At 35.3% G+C, this 24,347-nt stretch overlaps 1 protein-coding gene across 1 annotated transcript in view; it reads left to right on the top strand.

The window, feature by feature from the left end:
* The window catches only part of si:dkey-219c3.2 (transcription initiation factor TFIID subunit 4), a 58,814-nt gene that overhangs the window by 26,956 nt on the left and 7,511 nt on the right, over positions 1 to 24,347 (top strand). The window contains exon 13 of the mRNA XM_051100255.1: positions 7,387 to 7,506. Within this exon, the coding sequence (XP_050956212.1) occupies positions 7,387 to 7,506 (120 nt within the window). The remainder of the gene's footprint in view (positions 1 to 7,386; positions 7,507 to 24,347) is intronic.

Below are 24,347 nucleotides of genomic sequence, written 5' to 3'. Positions count from 1 at the left end.
TGCTGAACAGCACACTTATATATATTTATTTACATGCTTCACCTCAAAGCAAAATGGCAGCTTCTCTTCTTTGTTGAAGGCCCGTCTTAAAGCCAAGACAGCTGCCTCCTTCCTTCACTGAACCTCTGTTTCTGGAGCAGGACATGTCAAAATAAACAAATTATATATATAAATATATATATATATTATACAGAGATAGAGAGATAGATACAGATAATTATATCATTAAAAATACAAGTATTGCTTAATTTGCATTAAAAAAGAAAAAGTGTATATGATTAAAAATACAATTATTTATTTTTGCTGCTTAATTTGCATTTAAAAAAAAATATATATATATATATATATATAGTTAAATACAATGATTGTTATTGCTGCTTAATTTGCATTAAAAGAAAATAAATGTATAGTGTATATATAATAATCAAAAATACAATTATTGCTTAATTTACATTAAAAAAGAAAAAAATATAATTAAAAATACATTTGTTTTGTTGCTGCTTAATTTACATCAAAAAGACAATAAAATATATATAATAATCAAAATGCTATTAATTTATATATAGTTAAATACAATGATTGTTATTGCTGCTTAATTTGCATTAAAAGAAAATAAATATATAGTATATGTAATAATCAAAAATACAATTATTGCTTAATTTACATTAAAAAAGAAAATATATATGATTAAAAACAAATTTTTGTTGCTGCTTAATTTACATCAAAAAGACAATAAAATATAGCATATATAATAATCAAAAATGCTATTAATTTAAATATGTATAATAATACAATTATTTATATTTTTGTACTTGTCTTAATATAAGTGTGTGTATATACACACCATTAAATATATTTATATCATTAAGTGTATTTTTTGTACTTGTTTTAATACGTGTGTGTATATAAAGAGTGTGTATATATGTATGTGGGTGTGGGTGTGTGTGTGTATATATATATATATATATGTATATATGTATATATATATATATATATATATATATATATATATATATATATATATATATACATATATACATACATACATACATACATACATACATACATACATACATACATACATACATACATACATACATACATACATACATACATACATATTTAAATTAATTGCATTTTTGATTATATATACTATATTTATTATTATATTTATATCTTTTAATGTGTATATATATATATATATATATATATATATATATATATATTTAACTTAAGCAACTTAAGCAGCAAAAAACTATTGTATTTTTAATTGTGTGTGTGTGTATATATATATATATATATATATATATATATGTATATATATGTATATATATATGTATATATATGTATATATAATTAAAATGCAATAAAATGCTTAATTTGCATTAAAAAAGAAAAAAAAAAATATATATATATATATATATATATATATATATATATATATATATTAAAAATACAATTATTTGTTTTTTGCTGCTTAAGTTCCATTAAAAAGAAAATAAATTAAACTAGCATGTATAATGATCAAACATGCAATTAATTTAAATCAGTATAATTAATACAATTACTGATATTTTTTGTATATATATTATACAAACACACACACACACACAAAAATTAAATAATAATTAAAAATACAATATATAAAAATAAATGTAAAATATATGTAATTTAAAAACATGTATTACCTGATTTGCATTTAAAGCACTGTTTTATGAAATGTTATTCAAAAATATTTAGGTTTTTTTTATAAACCTACAGTGTATCACATAAATGTATGTATTTTTTAAAGCCTGAAAAATGTTTTTTTTTTTTTTTAAAAAACATTCTTCAAAAATGCATTTACAATTTATGCTGTGAACATTTTTGCTCCGTTTGCAATAATTACTTTAAATCATTCAGGTAAGATGTATTTTAGTGTTGTAAAGTGTTAAACACCCATTGAGTGTTTTCTCAGCTTTCATTTTACATCATACTTTTAACCGTACAGATTGTTTGTTGATTCAGTCAACAAAAACCAATCAACATCTTCATTTAGCACCCAAGATTTTCATAACTGCACGTTGTATACATATTCAGATGCTAGCGGGATGTGAAAACAGTTTTTGGAAACTTGTCTTGTTTTCTTGGATTGTTACATTGGCTCATTATCAAGAGTTTACGCCTCGTGCTTCACCTTGTTAATAAGGAGTTCTGGAAGGTGATAGATCCTCCGAACTCCCCCAGAGCTCAAAACTGCCACTCAGAGCTCTGCAGCTGATATTCAGCATATCAAAGACTCCCAGAATCGTGCTAGAATTAGGATCAGGAATCGTGTTCGTGTTTTCTCACGTCCTTGACTTCATCCAGCGCCCCTAATTGAACCGCTACACTCGGCATCAACCTGTGCGGTTATTAAGGTGTTTCTCTCGGGCGAGTCATTCTGGTGGGCCGGACTGCAGATAAGGATCAATAGAGATGGAGAGCAGCGCTGGCAGGCTCACTGTCTCTGCCTTTCTCACTCGCGCCTGACCTTTGTAAATGATTATAGACTACAAGCATTTCTTTCTTCGCCGCCTCCTGTCTCTCTGTCTCGCCAATAGACAGGTAGGCAATTGAGAGAAAATGGCATTTCCACAAAACGAGTACTTTCTAAACTCAGCCACATCAACAACGCCTCAAAGTAATATAGCAATATACAAAAGAAAAAAATATGTATTTTATATATAATCACATTTCTGTTCGAACATTTCAGGTCAGTGCAAAGACTTACGTAATATTTTCACAATATGAAATTTTCAACACTGTTAATAATGTTTTTTGAGCAACCAATCAGCATATTAGAATGATTTCTGAAGGTTCATCTGCCATTGAAAACTAAAGTAATGATGCTGAAATTCAGCTTTGCGTCACTGGAATAAATTACATTTTAAAACATTAAAATAGACAACAGCTCTTTTAAATTAGAATGTTTCAGAGTGTTACTCTTTCTCTGTATTTCACAATAATATAAATGTACTAAAAGCTGCCTAAAGACTTCAAATAAGAATGGAATTTATTCTAAAATGTATAAACAGGATATACATCATCTACATACACATTGTTTTGTTTATTATTAGTATTATGATTTCTAATTGAGTACTATTTTTTGCACTGCTTAAGATGATTTTACCTTCAACTTCCACCATCATGAATATACACAAAGTAAAATTAACCTATTTATTGTTTAGTATATTTATTGTATGTTTGTTATGACTGAACTTGCAGTTTTTTCATTTTTCATTTTTTTTTTTTTTTTAATATATTATAGTATATAATCTCCAAAACAAAAATTACACACTTCAGCTTTCACTTCAGAGGTGCTGTGTTAATTTTGGTAATGAAAAATGTTCATTGACCAGCTTTTTCCTATAACTAAAATAAGACGATGACAATAAGATCAGTAAACAATAACTGTGACTATATCAACATGCAATATCGTAGACAATAAAAGACTAAAATGTGTTTTAAAAAACAAAAACTACAAAAAAGGATACAAAATATTATTGTGGACTGCTGTTCCTCTACTATGTGAACTTTAATTTGTGTGGTTGACAGATATTAAGAGTTTATATCCCCAAATCAAAGCTTTGCTGTTAAAAGAATACATTTTCTGCGTATGATTTTGTTTAATTTTTGCAATTTGGCAACCATGTGCAAGCTCTCGCTCTTCATTACAGAAGCGCCGGCAATGACCTGAACACCGACAAACAATTAAGCCGAAAGTTTAGCGATCTCAGTATAAGATGTTCGGTGTGTTCTGTAATTCTCGACTGTATTGTTTAATATCAATAGATATAGAATAAATGCACTTACTCAACCACTATTGTTTTATAAGAGAAACATTATTGGAATTTAATTCCAAATATCATTGGAATTACTATTAGGAATGTAACCATTATCTTTTTTTTTTTTTTGTTCTAGTTTTCGTAATGTAGATAATAAAAAAAATAATAAATTTTAAATGAAAACAATCATTGTGATTTATAATTTAGAGCAAAAAACTTGGCTGACAAAATTAACACTGGATGAATTTAATTTGTGAGGTTGTGTGACAGGAATGTAAAGCTATCATTGTTATTGAACAATGTTTCACATACTGTAAGAAACAGGCAGTTTATACAGGCAGTCGTAGTCCTGCACGCCTTTGATTTCAAGGAAGCGAGTGAAATTCTCCAATCGGTATTCACAGCGGTGAACGACCATGGTAAAGTTGAGCAGCAGGTTTTGTGATTGAGGTCAGTCATTAAACAGTGATTATGTGGAGCTACAGAGCTCTGGATTACAGATGGCGTAACTAGGTTCCCCTTTCACTCCTCATCAAATAATCGAATATGAACGCAAGTCAGCGCTCTAGCTGCAGGCGGCGAGAGAAGATCAGCCGCGACACCGAACAGTCCCTGTCCTTCTAGAACCTTCCGTTAACCACTGCATTGTGTCCATGCAGGGCCTCCTTACCTCGCATTACTTCAAATAGATTCACTCACACCCCACCGTCCGTCTCTTTTATGTGCCCTTGAGCGCGTTCACCGTAGCTGTCAGGGTCAGGTGAAAGTTCAGTGCACCAGATCACTGACATGCAGCAGTGGCGTTGGGCGTGTTTGCGTGTCAGCTCGTTCTCTCCGGGGCATCCATGCGTGTGCATGCAATGTGCACGACTTCCCTTCCGATTAGCATAACCCTGACTTAATTAGCATGTAAACGTTGCCTTGAATTAGCGGTTTGTCAATTTCCCCCTCTTCATTATGTTATTTAGTTTGTATTTGAAGGGAGGGGAGGGCGGCGCAATTATTTGGACAAATTGTTTCTAGCTGCACAAGTGACAAATTCAGTCAATTAAAAGTAATCTACATGCGTAATAAAAATGTTTTACTCCGCGACTGATTTGCATCATTCCTGCAAAAGGAAAAGTGTTTTGCTTTTTTTTTTTTTTTTTTTTTTTTTTTTTTTTTTGTCGTGTACCCCCACAGATCCATACATAAGGCCGAAATATCCCTTTATTTGCTGAAACAATAACTAAAATTTGTTCCTATTAAATTACAATATACTAGATATCATTAAGCATTAATAAAAGTAAAAAAAAAAAATAATTCTGTAGGTGAAAAATGTTTTACCATGATTTAGCATTTTAATTTATAACGCATAATAAAAAAGTAAAAATAATAATATTGTATGTTTATATATTTTGTTCAAATATACTATTATGTGTAATATTATGTGTATAATATGAAATAGTATAATTCATATTTTAGAAATATTAAATATTTATCATTGGTGTGTGGCGGTGTTCTGAAATGAGGCAAAATCCTTTTTTTTTTTTTTTTTTTTTTTTGTAATCGGATGTAAATTTATATCCCAGCCACATTTTCATGGTTATAGTCGAAATGTTTCAAGAATAAAGCTGAAATACTGCAGGAAATAAAGTCGAAATGTTTCGAGAATGAAGTCGAAATACTACGAGAATAAAGTAAAATACTATGAGAGTAAAGTCAATATTTCAAGAATGAAGTCAAAACGCTTTGAGAATGCAGTCGAAATTACGAAAATTCATTGCAATTACGAGATTAAAGTTATACAATTTTGAGAGTATATTCTAGGCTATTGCGCATGCAAATGGCCCGGATTGGGAGCACCGGGACATATTCCAAAGTCTCCACTATAGTGAAATACAAACAATATGTCTTACAATAATGTGTTTTTCTTAATATTTAAATTTTATCCTCATAATTCAACTTTATTCTCGTAATATTTCAACTTTATTCTCGTAGTATTTCGACTTTACCCTTGAAATATTACGACTTTATTCTCAAAACATTTTGCCGTTACTATCGTAATATTCTGACTTTATTCTTGTAATATTCCAACTTTATTTTTGTAATATTTCGACTTTATTCTTGTAATTTCGACTTTATTCTCAATGTTACGACTTTAATTTGTAATCCTAGATTTTTTTTAAATGTGGCAATATAACGGTGTTGTAATTTACACTATCAGAAAAAGGTGAAAAAAAACAACTATTTATTAATTTTTATATTAACAACCTAATCAATGTTCTGTTTATTAATGGCAAGTATGAATCTCATGTTTTTAAGCATTTAAGCAACATGTATTCCAAAATAATAACTCAAGGCAGTAACAATTTAAACAATATATTTTATTTTGTGAACTTATTTTTAAGTGATAACTTTTAAAAATATTTTTTTTTAGTAAATTTTGGTCACAGACACAGAGATTTACTCTAAATTTCACCAAGCTGATAACTCACTAAAGACATGTTTTCAAGCCATTTGAAGTCTTATTTTAATGTTACAAAGTGGTTATATCGAAGTGTGTTGTTTGTTTACTCTTTTAAATTAGCCTTCCTATTAACTCCATTATATTGTTCATTCAGACTTGTAAATGTGCATAAACACGTGGTGGGATTTATTGCATGAACCAATTACAGCTGATCATGACCAGACATATCCAGTCATATAGCGATGGAGGCATTGCCTCCTCACACGTGACTTTCCCCTATTCATTCTCAATTACTCCCCCAACAAACTTACCGCAGGCTTTAGAGAGTTAGGGATATATAATGAAACAATAGTAACAAAAAATGCAACAAAAAACTATTTCCAGGTCCTCCTGTTTGGTAATCTCTTTTCGGAGCATCATGTGTCCTGTATCCCACCTCTAATGTTTTGTTCCCCCACTTCACTTTATAGCTCCAGCAGCCACTGCGGCTGGATGAACGCACTTTCTAATGGGGCCGTCGATGACACACAAAGCCGTTCTTGCTGCTAGTGTTTTTTTTGCGAGTTCATGGCCGCAGTGGTGTGAGTGTCAGGGTGAGGAGAGGTGAGGACTCTCTCTGCATTCTGTGCCCGGCAGCGCTCACTCCGAGCGGGGGAACAGAGGACGCACAGCCCCCCCTCCTCATCCACCCCTCCCGGCGTGGCTGGCTCTGTCACTGCCTGCTAGGGTGAGATGACTTTACCTGCGGGCTGTGCTTTTTGAAAATCGCTCGCTCTCTCATTCTCAAACACTCACTCACTTTCTCCCTCGTTCCCTCGTGGAAAGAAATTGAATTAAGCACCCAGATACGGCGAAAGCTCTGAGTTATTTGCTGCATTGAAGCTGTGCGTGATGTTCGGAGCTTCATTTGCGCTATAGAGCTCTTCGGGGCAGTTTGGAATGAATGTAAAATACACAGCATACAAATATTTGAAAATGATAATTCAAGTAAGGGAATGTGATACACAGTAATGCTTATTTGCGAACTTGTTATTCACAGACCTACACAATGTATAAATTGTCAGTTTCGCATCAATGGCTTTGATATAGCGTTCATGCAGTTAATGTTGATTGAATGTTCTTGCCATTCAGATGCAGCAGCAGGAACTTGCCCAGATGAGACAGCGTGATGCCAACCTCACAGCCCTTGCCGCCATCGGACCCCGCAAGAAACGCAAGCTTGACTCTCCTGGAGCCTCAGCAGGTGCAGAGGTAAGACCCTCGGGCCCTTATTTATATGGACCTCTGTACTAAGGTTCACATGGGCCAGCGGCAAGTAGATTCAAGCATGTCAGCTTCTGAAGTGTAAGATGTTTCTCTCGTGAAGTTTCAAAAATGGAATTTTTTTAAATCTAGTAAATATTACAAAAAAAAAAAAGACTACAAAAGCAAATCTTAAGAATACAAAATTGTCATCATTAGCAAGATTTTAAGCTTTTGCTTAAAATAGTTAAAAATAGTGCAACAATGACCACCCATTTTTTCTGTGGCCTTAGTTGCTTTAATGTTTTTCTTGTTCTTCATCATTCTTTAAAGAAGTCCACTTCCAAAACATCCAAGATGTTCATGTCTGTCTTTCTTCAGTCGTAAAGAAATTTTTTTATTTTTTTTTTTGAGGAACATTTCATAGTGGACTTACATGGAGAGAAATCTTGAAATGTTTTCATCAAAAAACACAGTTTCTTCACGACTGAAGAAAGACAGACATGAAAATCTTGGATGACGAGTAGGTGGGTACATTATCTGTAAATTTTTGTTCTGGAAGTGGACTTCTCCTTGAAAGAATCTAAAGTAGTTAAGCCAAATAAGGCATTAATATGTGTTTTATAAGTACTAATGAACAGCCAATATGCTAATAATATGTAAGCTTTTCAGGAGTTAGTTAATAGTAAGATTTGGTTGGTAAACGATAGTGTTACTGAAATAAGTAAGGTAACAGTAAAGACATTTATAATGTTACAAAAAATTCTATTTTCAAATAAATGCTGTTCTAAATATAATCCATCATGGTTTCCACAAAATAATAAGCAGCAATATTAATAAGATTATACAATATAAAAAGTTTGTCAGCAATGTAAATAGAAGAATTTGATTTAGGGCTGTCAAATGATTAATCGCATACAAAATAAAAGTTTGAGTTTCCTAATATATGTGTGTGCACTGTGTGTAATTATTATGTATATATAAATACACACAAATGAATGTATATATTTCAGAGAAATGTGTTATTTATGTACCAAATATTTTTATTTATTTATAATATAAATTATATAAAAATGATGATAAATGCATATAATTGTAAATATTTCTTAAATATATACATAAACGTGTTTGTGTGTATATATGTATATATATATCAGAGGTTGCGCTAAACTTTAACATTGTCCGTCATTTTGACGGACAGGGATGTAAAAATTCCGTCATAATCTACTCTTACCCGTCATTTTAATTTTCATATTTGAATTACAATAACACATTTAATTGCTCTTATTTATTTATTTTTTTCACATTTTCATTTTAATCAACAACCTACAGGATGGCAGTGCAGTGTTTTAAAAACAACAAAATACGCTAGGGCTGGGTAAACAAACAAACAAAAAAAAAGTTTTCTCAATTTTAATAGATTCTCATTTTAATGAAACAATATCGATTCTTAAATCACAATCGATCTTTTGGTCTATGCTGTTTTCGGTTGATGAATAAACGTACATAGTGCGTCTTCCTTCCAATAAATAGCAATAGGCTAGGCTTTGTGTTACTTTTGATATAAAAAAAAGTCTCAGATTTCAAACACTGTCCATTTCATTAGGAAGTTCAAGCAATAAATACTTAGTCGTTGTAGCTTCTGTGTACTCGTCTGTGCGTAATCAAATTGGTTTTTGTTCTGGATCCAGCGCTCTGCTGCTACACTAGAGTGCACTCGCCACAAACAGGACAGGAGTGGGAATTACAGTTACAATTTGCAATAGATTACCCTCAGTGTAATCTGTCAAAATGACAGACGGCTTTCAGATTTTTCCGTCACTGCTAAAAAAAAAAGAAAAAATTCCGGCTAACGCAACCTCTTAATTATATATATATATATATATATATATATATATATATATACACACAGTACAAACACATAATGATGCAAACTCAAATTTTTATTTTGTATGCGATTAATCGCGATTTAATCGTTTGACAGCCCAAATTTGATTACATCATTCACAGGGCCTCATGGTAGTGATCCTGATTTTCATTCTCTAAATTGTCCTGATTTGTTTGCTATAAGCTACTAACTGATGGTTCTTTCTTCAGGATTTATAATTAGTCTAATTTTTCACCTGGAAGTTAGCTATTAAATATGATTTTATTTTATTTTTTTTTATTTTTAAATAAAATTGGCAACATGTTCCTGCCACTAACATTATTTCTTCTGACCTCATGGTACATTTTCTTTGGAAACCTGACTGTTGCAGTAATGAGATTCAAATGTATGGCCATAACAAATCCCCCAACCAGTCACGCTCACTACATTTTTTTTGCTTGAGCAAAACTTATTTGTGCTAATTTAGTAAATCAAGCAACTGTCATTTCAGTTCTATGTAAATACTGTAACTTCACATGTTTCTGCCCATGGCATATTATCAATAAGAGACGTGTTGGATGATATCGCACATAAGTGATCATTACCATTATCAACATTAACAGTAGGGGCTGTTCTAATGACCCGCCACATGTCTTCGATCTTCCCTTTACTTGCATTACAGCAATCTGCTGCTGTGGAGGGCACTAAATGTCCCTTTATGGAGAGCATAAATAACCAAATAAAAGCATTATTTCTGCTCTATGAATGCACTGCCGACCTCTTTCACTATGGATTACCTTCATCCACCCACATAAAACAGATCAGCAAACCTGATGCTTTCTCAGATGGCTTTGCCATCGCAGGTAAAAGTGTTCGCATCTCACACATCCAAAATATAGACAGAGACGTCTTCGCTCTTCATTTTCAGCCCATCATTTCTGTCTTTCACATCCAACTCAGTGTTGCCTTCGGCAGTGCCCCCCTCCCAACACATGCGCAGAAACTCACGCACACCCCCTCGATGTGGAGCAAAGTGAATATGACTTTTCTAAAGGGGTCGGTCCTCGCCCAGGGGTCCGTGGCTGGGCCTGCTCTGAAGGGTCCAGTCAGAGATTTCATCTCCACAGCAATGTGCCTGAAGGGCAGCATGGCCCGAAGCGGGAGGCAGCCATGTCATAATGGCTCCACTCATTCTTCCCCCACCCCCGCGTCCTGACAGCAAAATACCTCGTCCTTGCTCCCCGTTCGCTTCTAAATAAAAGCTTCCTGCGGTGTCATTCGTCGAGATAAAATGCTCAAGTTCTTGTTTGCAGCGGTTGAGGAAAGGGTGCCGTTTTCTGCTCGCCCTTTGTCTGGCCTCGACGCCCTCGAGGCGGTTTGTTGTTTGATTGCTATTCCGTCTGTCTTTGGGTTGATGAAGCGTTTAGGCCAGAGGGCAGCCCTGCAGGAGCACTCGAGGGTAGATTAGTTACAAGGGCAGGTGATGAGGACGTTTCTGAAGGGCGAGTTGTAGGGCACGCTGTAATAAAGGCCGCTGAGTTCCTGTGGGCCTGCATACCAGACTGAGCCTACGGGCAGATCACACATGAGGGTTCAGAGTTGAGCTGTCCTAACATGGGCAGCCCATATTAACATGTTCATCCCAGTCCTGAGGCCAGGGGGATGGAGAGGACAACGGATTGAGAAACAATCCATGTGGAAAAAGAGGACGAGAAGATGATTTTGTATTGTGTCTGGTGCACTTCTTATATTATTACTACAATAATTCTTGGAGATCGCCATGATTCTTGACGATGTTGGAATTACTTTCAAAAAGGTTTTTTTTCAAGCTGATGAATGATAAAAACATTGACAGCCAATCAGAACTCATCCTGCTTAACAGAACATTTGAAGTGACAGGCGACAAACCTTAAAGAAGTCATATAAGATGTTCATGTCTTTCTTTCTTCAGTTGTAAAGAAATTGTTTTTTGAGGAAAACATTTCAGCCTTTTTTTTTTCCATATAATGGACTTCTATGGTGACCCGAGTTTGAACTTCCAAAATGCAGTTTAAATGCGGCTTCAAAGGCAGTTGTAAACGATCCCAGCCGAGGAAGAACGGTCTTATCCAGCAAGACGATTGGTTATTTTCATAAAAATAATACAATTTATATACTTTTTAATGTCAAACGCTCTTCTTGCTTACTCTGCCTGAACTGTTTTTTTGTTTTTTTTTCGGTTCATGACAGTTAGGGTATGTTGAAAAACTCCCATCTCATGTTCTCCCTCAGCTTCAAAATTGTCCTATATCGCTGTTTTACCTTCAAACTCAGGGCACCATATCAGTCCTTTATATGGAGAAAAAATCCTGAAATGTTTTCCTCAAAAAACATAATTTCTTCACGACTGAAGAAAGAAAGACATGAACATCTTGGATGATAAGGGGGTGAGTACATTATCTGTACATTTTTTTTTTTTTCTTCTCCTTTAAAGAGATGGTTCACCCAAAAAGTGAAAATTACCCCATGTTTTACTCACCCTCAATCTATCCTAGGTGTATATGACTGTCTTCTTCCAGACAAATGCAATCAGAGTTATATTAAAAAATGTCCTGGCTCAAGTTTTAAAATGGCAGTGAATGGGTGTTGAGATTTTGAAGCCCAAAAAAGTGCTTCCATACATCATAAAAAGTGTTCCACATGACTCCATGAATATGTTTTTGTACAAAAAGTACCTGTATTTGAACCTGTATAAAACATAATATGTAACCTTTGCCAACTGTCGTACTGTCTAGCTAAAACAATTAACAACTAGCTCTTTATCTGAAAATTAGCCATTATATACGATTTTTTTTTTTTTTAACAAAAATGAATTTGGCAACGTGTTTCTTCCAATAACAGGAAACCTGACTGTTGCACTAAAAAAAGTGCATTCATACATCCTAAAAAGTTTTCCACACTGCTCCAGGGTGTTAATAAAGGCCTTCTGAAGTGAATCAATGCGCGTTTTGTACAAAATGTACTTGTATTTTAACTTTATAAACCAAATATATCTAGCCTCTGCTAACTGTCGTACTGTCTAGCTAAAACAATGAACTTCTTAACTAGTTCTTCATCTGAAAATTAGCCATTACATATGATTTTTTTTTTTTTTTTAACAGATGAATTTGGCAACGTTTCTTCCATAGCAGGAAACCTGACTGTTGCACTAAAAAAAAGTGCATCCATAAATCATAAAAGGGAATTTGCGAGCGTGCACACTCATCACAGCTCTTCTGATTGGCAAGTTCAAGCTCAACAGAAACGTTTTTTTTACAAAAAACTGTGTAAAAAGCAACTGATGCAGCGTGAGCAAATCTAAATGTAACTCAGCAAATTTACACATTTCCTTAATTTTCACATTTCATTTTATTCACGACAGCCATAATACATTGTTGAATTCACACATCACACTCCTGCAGGGTGTTAATAAAGGCCTTCTGAAGCGAATCAATGCATTTGTGTACAAAAAGTACCTGTATTTTAAACTTTATAAGCCGTAGTCTCTAGCCTTTGCTAACTCTTGTACTATCTGGCTAAAACAATTCACTTCTTAACATGTTTTTTCTTTGCTGTGAACAACTTGGTTCTTGCGAGGCTGGCACATTCTCATCGAAGCTTACATTACTCCTACATCATCCGCTGAAACTCTCTTATGAACGCGTATACGACAGTTAGTGAAAGCTAGAGATTTAAGCGTGTGCTTCTAATAGGCTATGTTATTGTGCGTTGGTGTAGATGCTAATAGTATAGTAATGTAGTGATTCTTTTCGGTCCGGATGCATTCGGTAAGTGTAACATCTTGGCTTCAACTTTCGAGAAAAGCAAGTATTGTGAGAAAGTAAAAAGGAAAAATGGAGACGGAAAGCAAGAAGAAATGTATCTCTCTCAAAAAAGGAGGATGGATATACGGTTGCCCTTCCCTGCAGCAGAATTAACAGGCATCACATGGAAAACAATCTCGGTCCCGGCTATGAAAGAGAGGAGAGGGCCATTAAAAGCAGCCTGAAGGGATGGACTGGACCCAATATCACTAAAGCAAGCTCTCACTCACTGAAGTGAGGGCTCGCTCACAGGCAAAGAACCGTGCAGAGTTCTATAGCCACAATTAAAATCTCCCCCTCTGCCAGATCGGCCAGAGGGCAGAGACTGAATGGGGGGAGGGAGGGGGGACGTGGGGGCAGACATGGAATACCAAAGGCAGATTGAAATGTGTAGCCAGTAATGAGCACTACCAAAGCACAGCTTTTTGCAGCAGTGGCATGGAGTTTAAACATTACCAGTCACTGAACTGAGAGTGTGCTCTTATTCAGTATGGATCGTTAAAGGGACCGTTTAACCAAAAATTAACATCCTGTCATCATTTACTCATCCTCATGTTGTTCTAAACCTGTATGACTTTCTTTTTCTGGACCACAAAGACAAATTTGCACATAGGGATGCACAGCAAACCAACACTTCTTGTTTTTTATTAATGGTATTGATTGATATTGTGGGATATTTAGTTGTTCATGCTCAGGTTAGCTTTTCCGTCATCTAACGTACACAAAAGCTGTCAGGAGATGAAATTTCTCCTGCTCTATTTTTGAAATGATCTAGTGAATAATTCATTGTTTTTTTAACTCCATTTCTCTCAGATGTATGTTGCAATACTTCAGCAAATCAAAAAAATAAATAAAACCCTCTGTCCCAATGTGCATACTATCCACCCTATCTGCCCTAAATAGTATTGAAAATTACTGCTACAACATAGAATTTAGGATGGATATTATGCACATTGGGACGCAGGCGTAGTGTTCAAAGGGATGGTTCACCCAAAAATGAAAACTCTGTCATTAATTACTCTGTAAGAGCTTCGTTCGTCTTCAGAACACAAATTAAGATATTTTTGATGAAATCTGAGAGCTTTCTGACCCTGAATAGACAGCAACACAACTACCTTGTTCAAGGCCCAGAGTGGTAGTAAGGACATCATTAAAATAGTAAAGAAAACAAAATAACACATTGTTTACAAGCAGAGAATTGCACATGCTTGCATCGTTGTAGTTTAGTAAACACGCTTTTAAGATTGACACAAGAAGAGAAGAAATTGTTGAGTAAAGTCATTATTTTTGTTTTGTTTGCGCACACAAATTATTCTCATAGCTTCATAAAATTACAGTTGAACCACTGATGTCACATGGTCCATTTTAATGATGTTCTTACTACTTTTCTGGGCCTTGAACATGTCAGTTGCCTTGCTGTCTATGCAGGGTCAGAAAGCTTTCGGATTTTATCCAAAATACCTTAATTCATGTTACGAAAATGAACAAAGGTTTTACAACATGAAGGTGAGTAATTAATGACAGAATTTTCATTTTTGGGTGAACTATCCCTTTAAAACAATTGATTTTTAGATATTAGGGATTTTTGTTTGTTTGTTGGTTTTGACAAAATAATAGAATTTTAATATCGCATTGTGTTCGGATGAGTAATTAGTCAGGATGTAAATTTATTAACATAAATCTAATAAATGTATTATTACTTCTCTTCTCCATTTTCAGTCTTTACACGCCTTTACCTTGGCCTACACATCGTGCTTTATCTCTGTGGTTTGTTACCGTCGTGTAAAGTTATATCATTAATATAAAATTCACACAGATTCTCTTGTTTCCTGTGGCAGATTTTGCCGGTTGATTGGAGCTCCAGTGTTTTTTCATGCGCGGTGATGTGATGAGTCTTGTGTGTGCTATCTGTGGGTTATCTGCATGTGTTTTGACATGATAAGAAGGAGCATGAAGAGTCTGTTATCAGTTTGTAGGGGTTGCGTGGAATAACGTAATGCCAAAAATTGCCTCTTTCCGACCTCAGGCTACTATTGCAAGAAGAGGAAGGTCTTTGTTAGTGGTTAGGGCTTTGTAAGAGTGATGATGTGTTCTGTTTTTCTTAATTTTGTATTGATCAACTCCTGCTTTGACAGGCATTTTTTCATCCAATATATTAAGGGAGGTCAAATTGGGTTTATTTGTTCGACCCAGATAAATCCTAGTGTCAGACTGAAAAGGGTTTAAATTGGAGGGCTATTTACGGTCTTGCTGTTTTCAGGTACAGTTTGACTGATGATGCACTACCAGTCAAAAGTTTTGAACAGTAAGATGTTTACTGTTAATGGGTTTTTTTTAAAGACGTCTCTTCTGCTCACCAAGCATACATTTATTTGATCGAAAGTACAGCAAAAACAGTAACATTTTGAAATATTTTTACTATTTAAAATAACTGCTTTCTATTTTAAATTGTAATTTATTTCTGTGATTTCAAAGGTGAATTTTAGCATCTTTACCGTCACATGATCCTTCAGAAATTATTCTAATGTTCTGATTTGCTGCTCAAAAAACATTTATTATTATTATGTTAAAAACAGCTGAGTTGATTTTTTTTTCTTTGTTGAATAGACAGTTCAGAAGAACAGCATTTATCTGAAATAGAAATCTTTTGTAACATTATAAATGTCTTTATCATCACTTTCGATCTATTTAAAGCATCCTTGCTAAATAAAAGTATTAATTTCTCTAAATTCTATCCTCAAAAAAAAATTCTGACTCGAAGCTTTTGAATGGTATAGTATATTGTTACAAAACCTTTTTATTTCAGATAAATGCTGATCTTTGGATCTTTCTATTCATCTAAGAATCCTGAAAAAATGTACATTTAAAATGTACATTTTAAAATATATTTAAATAGAAAGCAGTTATTTTAAATACTAAAACTAATATTTTACAATATTACTGCTTTTGCTGTGCTTTGGATCAAATAAATGCAGGCTTGGTGAGCAGAAGAGAAAAGAAAAAAAACATTCTTCTTGCTGTTCAAAAACTTTTGACTGGTAGTGCATGTCAGAATTTTATCTTTTTTATTATTGGAGTCAAATTTTGCATTGATATTCTCATTGTTTTATGCAATTAATAGTAATTTTTATAACCATTAAATATTTCTTTGTAGATCTGAATATTACTGTTAAGTGACCCTCGACACATAACAGAAAGCTTTGAAGTCAATGAACGAGATACAAGCAGTGTGTAACACTCGATGGACTTACTGTAGTTTGCACAGGGAGTTGACAAAATGGAAAATCCCTTGCAGTATGTAGCTATGATCAAATGAAGAGCAGGGCCTCCAGAACATTTTCAGTTCTTCTTGGAATACTGTTACAAAACACTTGAAGTGTGAGGAGTGGAATATTGCATCATTCTCCATAAGGAAAAGTGCCTTGAAGGATGAAGGAGATGGAATTTGCTATTCCTACTGTGTACTTGAGAACTTCACATGATAGTTCAGTGATGCTCAGATTGACGACTCAGACTAATAAATGCATTTGACCTTATCTTGGCTTCAAACGTAACATCTAACCATATACCTGTCTGGATGTAGAAGAAGAGAAAAAATACAGCTTGTCGGAACATTTCTTTTTTTATTTCTTCTTTCTGTTCTTGCTTCAGTTTAAGTATCTAGCTTTTAGTGTAGCACCCTTCTGTCTTTATGTACCTGTAATGTCTAATGAAGATTCTGTGAGTTTGGTGAGACGAATAAGGTGCTCTACATTTAGTTTCAATAATAACATCACAATAGCCCGCAAAGAGGAACGTTTCCAGCCATCGACTCTTTTAGAATGCAAGTGCATGCTTTTCGTAGCTTATAATGATGCCCCTCTATTTTGCCCACATCAATGAAAAAGCATTCGGCTCCGTCAACAAAGTCAAGCCTTTGGCGCTTTTAAGATGCCCATCTCAGAAATTAATTACCTCCCTTGTTAATCTTCACTAATTAAAATGGTAAGTTTATTGGTTCACGATGGCCGTGGAAGGACAACACTCACCAAGTTCCCTCCAACTGTGAGAGTTTTGTGAAAGTTGGCTTGAGTGACGCCTATCAGAACAAGAAGGCTGTTTTGGATGCGTTGGCCTATCTCTTCTTTTTTTCAATAATTTCGCTTTGGCTCCCACATATGGTGACATCCTTTGTTTCTTCTGTTTGTTTGGTGAAGAAAGAAAACAGTTGGTCCAAGATTAGCTGCAGAGGTTGCCTACATGTAGACTAATCCATTAGTGTGGATAGGTTATTGGCTTCCTTTCTGCTGCTCAAATGGAAACCCATTAACGGAGGTAATGTGTGCCTGTGGCGAAGCCCACAGGCATTGAGGCAGTGGAGGGTGTATCTCTCATGGAGCAAACACACACTGGTGTTTAGAAGACTAACAGTCTCCTGAACCGATGAGCCGAATATTTCTTTCACTGTCACGTTAATTTTTTATGCTTGTCCTTCTTTAACTCTTTTCTTTGTCTTTTACTCTATACATCTCATACTTTCAACTGTTTTCTCTTTCTCTCTCTCTCTCTTTCTTTCGCTCTTTTGCTTTCTCCTGACGCTCTCTGGCTGACACTGGCTTGGGTACAGAGTCACATTGATCTGTGAAAAGTCCTTCAGGCAATCATGAAATATTAAATTCAAGTCGTACTCTACCACTTCTCTCCTTTCTCTCTCTCTCTCGTTCTCTCTCTTTCCTTCCCGTTTCTCCGTGTCCTTCCTTGCATTTAGTTTATTCGCACTCCATTTCGTCAGTTGGAACAAGTTACAATCTCGCATAAGTCACACAGGCTGATCTCTATCTGCGTTTTAAGTGTTCGCATCTAAAGCTTAAATGTAGATCTTTCTGGAGTTTATTAACCAGATATGCAAAGCACTCTGTCTTACAAAGGATTCAGTAGTGTTCGTTAGTTGATACTGTAGTAATAAAAACTAAATGGCTGTGATTCTAGTTTATGCACATCATGTGATTATTTTCCATTTGTACTGTGGGACTTTCCTCAGTTGTTTATGTCAAGGTTGTAGCACAATTTGTATGCATTGCAGTTGTTACTTATTGTTCCTTTGTACTTTATGGTTGAGAATTTCTTCATATGCAGTTTGTGTATTAGAGTGTAATTGTTAGAACAGCCTAGGATCAGCAATCTCCATGTAAAACTGATTGTGCAGACCAAACCGTAAGTTGTAGAGACTTGAAACTTGGAGGGAAGGTAGTACCTCAAACCACCTACAAAGTCACGAAGGCTTGCCCCAATTGGCCTGACAGGAGCTCTACAGCGATCAAAAGTACGAAATCACTCATAACTCCTAAATCGTGGGTCGCAGGCCCAAGTGTTTTATGTCGTTGGAATCCTTGGCTCAAATGCATCCCTCAGATTTTTGGGTATTTTGGATTATTTTTTTTTTTGCAAAACCTACTTCTGCAAGCTAGTCTTAGGTTTTTCGCCAGTTGGAACCAAACTAATGCGGAAAGATTCTTTGAAGAGTGAATATCAATAATTATCAAAAAAAAGTTGAACTTTCAATTCAAAGGGACGCCAAAACGTTCGAAAGGGCAGGCCCACTTTTAGTAAAATGCCTGTAACTCCTGAACGGAATGAGATATCTTCACCAAACTCAGAAATTGTATGTAAGAGCTCAATCTGTGGCCACAGGGGGGGTGGGGGAAATCATGGAGCTCGGCCACTTGGTGGCACTATACGAGGGAAAAACCTTAACAATGGCTATAACTACACAACTATTTATCCTATCAATATGAAAATTGCTGTGTATTGTCATGGCCCAAAGTGCCAAAATTGTCTATGAAGACTTTTGCTTATCAAAAAAAAAAAAGACCATGACTGCCATTGGCCAATAAAATTTGAGCACCTATTGGCGAGGTTAACGGAGGCCAATTGGAATTAATTTTGGTGGGCCGGTTTGACTCACAGCCCGAAAGGTCTGTGAGAAATTTAAACGAAATTGGCCTCTGGGGGGCAATATTGCATTTTTCAAGGGGGTAAACAATTCTGCATTGTGCAATTTATTTATTTATTTATTATTATTATGTTTGTTTGTTTGTTTGTTTGTTTTTTGTATCATATGGTAGAACCCCTTGTTCCAAACAACTTTGCCTCTAAAACCACTGCTGTCAATCAAATTGTTTGTTAAATGATTGATAAGATGTAAAAAAATAAATAAATAATAATAAAAAAAAAAAACTACTTTTACCTAGGTTTTTGCTCAATCTGAAAAGAAAAAAACACTGCGGTGTCTCTCTAGGTCAATAATTATCAAAAAAAAGTTCAAATTTATCCTTTGGGAAGTTATAACAGAGTCGTTTAGAAAAGGGGCCTGTCCAAATTTACCTAAAATCCTATAAAGCCTAAAAGAAAACTCAAAACTTCACGAAACCTGCTGAGCACATGTGACAGGTGATTCTAAACAAGCATGCAAAGTTTTAAGGAGATCGGACCACAGGTGACGCTATAACAGTCAAACATTAAAAACATAATATTTCTATGGTAAATTACCTGGATTTTGCTTTTTTAAATCATTGATTTAGTTTGGTCCAGGCTTGCTAAATAATGTCTTTTTTCATATGTGCTTAAATGCCTTAAAGTGCTTGGACCCCGATAATCACTGCTTGCAGCCATATTATCGAATTGCATTTATAGAGAAAAAGTGCAGATTTTTTTTTAGTCTGTCTCTTGATAGCTTAAAGAGTAAAAACAGCTGTGGAGCTCAGTGGTTGTATACATTGCGGTTTGGATTTCCTGGATTTTTTTTTTTTTTTTACATTTACGTTTTTCTTTTCCCCAACTCCCAGAGACCTCTGGTTGGTTGTGTAAATAATCTGTTTCATATTACCGCAATGACCCACTGTGTATGTAAAAGCCAGAGGGGTATTGGCACCATCTTGGCTTACCCTCCTGATTCCCCCAAGCTGTTCAGCTACCATTACAGCTCATTGCAGTTTATACGTTGTGTTTATTCTGGATTGAAACTAGCTTTTTGCTATTCCTAATGTAACAGCAACGTTATGTATATCAAAATCTTTCCATTGATAAACCAAATGTCGTATCAATGTATTTTGAGCATTGTGTGAGACATTCACCACCCCATCCACTTTAATGGAATATTTTTCTGTACTAAGAGAGTGTTTTAAAGACCATCATGGTACAATCTTTGTTGAGCTACTTCGTGTATTTGTATAGCATCGCCCTCAAGCTTAATGTGTACCTTGTAGCCATGTAAGCTGTTGACAAGTGCTGTTTTTTTTTATTCAGGCAACACAATGTGGGAGAGCTGTTTGAATTGCAGGCAGATGTAGGCAGAATGTTGGTTCTCCCGCAAGTGCTGCCTGAAGCATCCCGGTTCTTTGTGCTGAGAGAGTGAAAGAGGGCAAGAAAGGGATATGCTGTTTCTGAAACGTGTGCAGAATAGTTCTGAATCTGCAGCGTGGATATTTACCACACAAATTCGACAGACCTACGTTGCCAGGTTGTCAAATTAGACACTTAAAATTATGCTTAATCCTGGAAAAAACAGAGTTGGAGAGGTCTGGAGGAGATGTCAACTCCCACGGCCTGGATGAATCACAGTATGTGGCGTCTTTTGACATCCTCTGACCCAAGCTTTTGGCATGCATGCCACACTTTTGCATTGCTTTCAAGATTTTGCTTTCCCAGTGGTTTCTGAGGCTGATTTATTCTAAACTGGTGTGCATTGTATATTTAATGGTTATTAGCAATGATTATGGTAGGTTTGAGAAATGAAAATCAGAGATGCCTGGTCCATAAACTAAGGTTGTGTTCACACTTGTAATGTTTGGTTGTAAAACGAACTCTGGTGCGATTGATCTTTTAGTGCGGTTCATTTGAGTAAGTGTGAACGCTGCCATCTGAACCCTGGTGTGCACCAAACAAACAGGCCGAGACTGCTAAAAAAAAAGTGGGCCTCGGTCCGCTTCCAAACAAACTTTGGTGCAGTTTCAATGAAATATGAACACAACTTGAGTCAAATACTTACAAACAAAACAAAACGGGACGAAATGATAAGATGCGACATGATTTGACGACGCGGAACTAGCGGTGTATCCAAAACAATGTGAAAGTGCCTTTTATGAGCTCTTTGTGAGTTCGCAGGTGGTAAAAATAAAATATGTACATGCAACAATAAGCATGGTTAGTCCAGCAGACAGCATTAGGTGTTTTCAACTTAAAGCAAGGCTAAGACCTATTGTTTGGGGTGTTCGGTGAGGTTCCGTTACGAAATATGCGTTGTTCAACCCGAGTCCGACTAGTCAAGTTGTGAACGTATGACTGTGCTTTTAGGTTCGATATCTTTAGGTTCACAGTCAAAAAAGCCAGTGTGAATGCTAAGTGTACCAGGACCATACGTATTGTTTTCTTTTTTGGTCTGGGTCAAAAGAACCAAGAGAACCAAACTACAAGTGTGAACGCACCCTAAAACGTGCTGTATTTAGGGACTAGAGACTTGAGTTGGCTACTTTTAATTGATAATGTGTCAAGCTACACCAAGAATGCCCTGGAAGCACCATAGCAACTAGAGCTGGTTAAAAAAAATCAATCTCTCTATTTTACAAAACGTTTTCGATTCTTAAATTCCAAGAATTGCTTAGTCTAGAACTGAACATTTTAGCGCACATACTGTATAAATAGCAATAAGCTTTGTGCTATGTTACTTTTGATATGAAGCGAAGTGTCAGATTTCAATTTCTGTCCATTTTAGTACAGTATTCAAACAATAAATGCTGTTTTGGCACTGTTTACTGTGGAGTGACAGATCACTGTAGTGCCTCAGTTCAAGAGAACTGATGAACTGATCATCTCTTCCGCTTTAATACCAGTTGCAGCACAAAATAAACATGACTGAACATCCGAAGGCGTGTTAAAAGAAAGAGTACAACTTACCGAAATCCATATCCTGTCTCATGAAATCAGTGTTTCAACTGCAGTGAGATGTCAATATAACAGCTTGTAAACAGTATGTCACATAATGTCACATTTTCCTCAGGAAAAAAATATTCAATGACCATATACTTGTTAGTTAGCTAGAAAAATGAACGTTAGAGAGGAGCATTTTGTTTAATATATGCACCATATAACAAATTCATTAGGGATTCAAGTGTGTAGCGCTGAAAATTGGGGGGGGTGGTAGTACTCACACTGCCTACGATGTCACCAAGCCTCAAATCGGCCTAACTATACAACCGTCAACATAAAAATCACTGTGCCTTGTGATCTCAAAAAAAATATGGCCACCATTGGTGGATTAAGTTTGAGCACCTATTAGACAAGATTAATGGAGGCCGATCGGAACGAAACTCTGTGGTCCTGTTTGACTCACGGTCCCAAAAACCAGTGAGAAATTAAAAAGAATTCGGCCACTGGATGGCGTATTTCTCATTTTTTAAAGGCGTAAACATTTGTACATTACGCGGTTCTTTGCACATCCATGTGATATTCATATCTTATGATCTCCTCATTCCGGACAACTTTGTCCATCAAACCACTGCTGTCCATCAAATTGTTTGTTAAATGATTGAGAAGATGTAATAAACCTACTTTTGCAAACTAGTCCAAGGTTTTTTGCTCAATCTGGAAAAAACACAATTCTCTGGGTCAATAATTATCAAAAAAAAAAAAAAAAATTAAAATTTACCCTTTGGGAAGCTATAATGGGGTCGTTTAGAAAAGAGGCCTGTCCAAATTTACCGAAAATCCTATAAAGCCTAAACGAAAATTCTAAACTTCACGAAACCTGCTGAGCAGATGGGACAGGTAATTTTAAACAAGCATGCAAACTTTTAAGGAGATCAGACCGCAGCTGGCGCTATAACCGTTATAAACGTTAAAGTAATAGGTCACCCTGGACCGCAAACTAGTCATAACTGTTCATACTGTTCTTCAGTGTTTGTTTAAATGAATCCATCAACTTTTATTTGACAGCCATCAATTTGAATGTATAATTATGTAATTGTAACTTTATTATAAAATCTTTATTGAATGTATTAGGCGTTTATATACAAATCAGTTAATTTTAACCTTAAATATTATAGTAATATAGTACCAACTTATTCTCATGTATATTTTATAGCATTAGATTTGTTTTCCTGGAGAAAATTTGCCATGTACTGTACCTGATATATATCCAAAATAATCAATACTGAATCGAATCACAAGCTAGTGAATCAGTGAATGCAATGGAATTGTATCAGAACCCTTTAATGGCAACCCACCAGAATGTCCTAGCAACCACATAACATGGTAAATACTGCCCAGGACAGATAGCATGTTTTATATGGTTGTTAGGAATATTCTGGGTATTTTTAACATTTAGGTATGAACACCCAAGAAAGGATCCAAAATATCAAGTTACCTTCAGTTTTTTAGATTCATCAATGGTTGAAGATATCAGCTTGATTCTTCTCCTGAAGGTTGAGGAAAAACAACCCATGTGAAAAGTATTTGTTAACGTTTTGGGTTCAGGGTTGATTGAGGGTTTGTGGTAGTATCTTCATCAGTTAGACCAAGCATGCATACATTATGCTACATTTTGTTGTGTCTGTAGTTAATTATGTGGTGAGGTAATGATGGAACACCGCAAAGCCTCTCACATGCTTGTGTTTTGGTTGGGGCCGCAAGCCTGGATTTTATCCCAGCTCTGCCCCTCAGCTTCTCAACTGCACTGGAGGCAAAGGAACTGCAGCTTTGCCACTATTTCTCTAATTAGAAAATCCCCTTCCCCAAAGCAAGACTTTTTAATTATGTGTAGTGTCAACTAGTTTACAGATTTAATCCACGGTTAATACATACCCGAACCACAAACTGGGATTGGGCCGTAAATGGGCTGGAAAAATGACCACAGCCTTATACTCTTATGCTGTGCTTATGCTATTGTGCACTTTCTGCAGCAGTGGCATAGAAGAACTATTTTGGTATCATTAAGTGAGTAGTTGTTAAAAGAACCATTTTCTTTAAGAACATTGGAACATTCCATTCATGTTCTAAAAGTTCTAAATCAAACCATCAGTGCCAATAAGTAACATTTATTCTTAAAAGTGTATGTGACCACAACTATGGACCTTCTTTGAGGAACCATGAAGATTGAAGCGGGCTGT

Source organism: Labeo rohita, chromosome 25 (assembly GCF_022985175.1).
Source record: "Labeo rohita strain BAU-BD-2019 chromosome 25, IGBB_LRoh.1.0, whole genome shotgun sequence".
NCBI lineage: Eukaryota > Metazoa > Chordata > Actinopteri > Cypriniformes > Cyprinidae > Labeo > Labeo rohita.
This window is presented reverse-complemented; position numbering and strand designations above follow the sequence as displayed.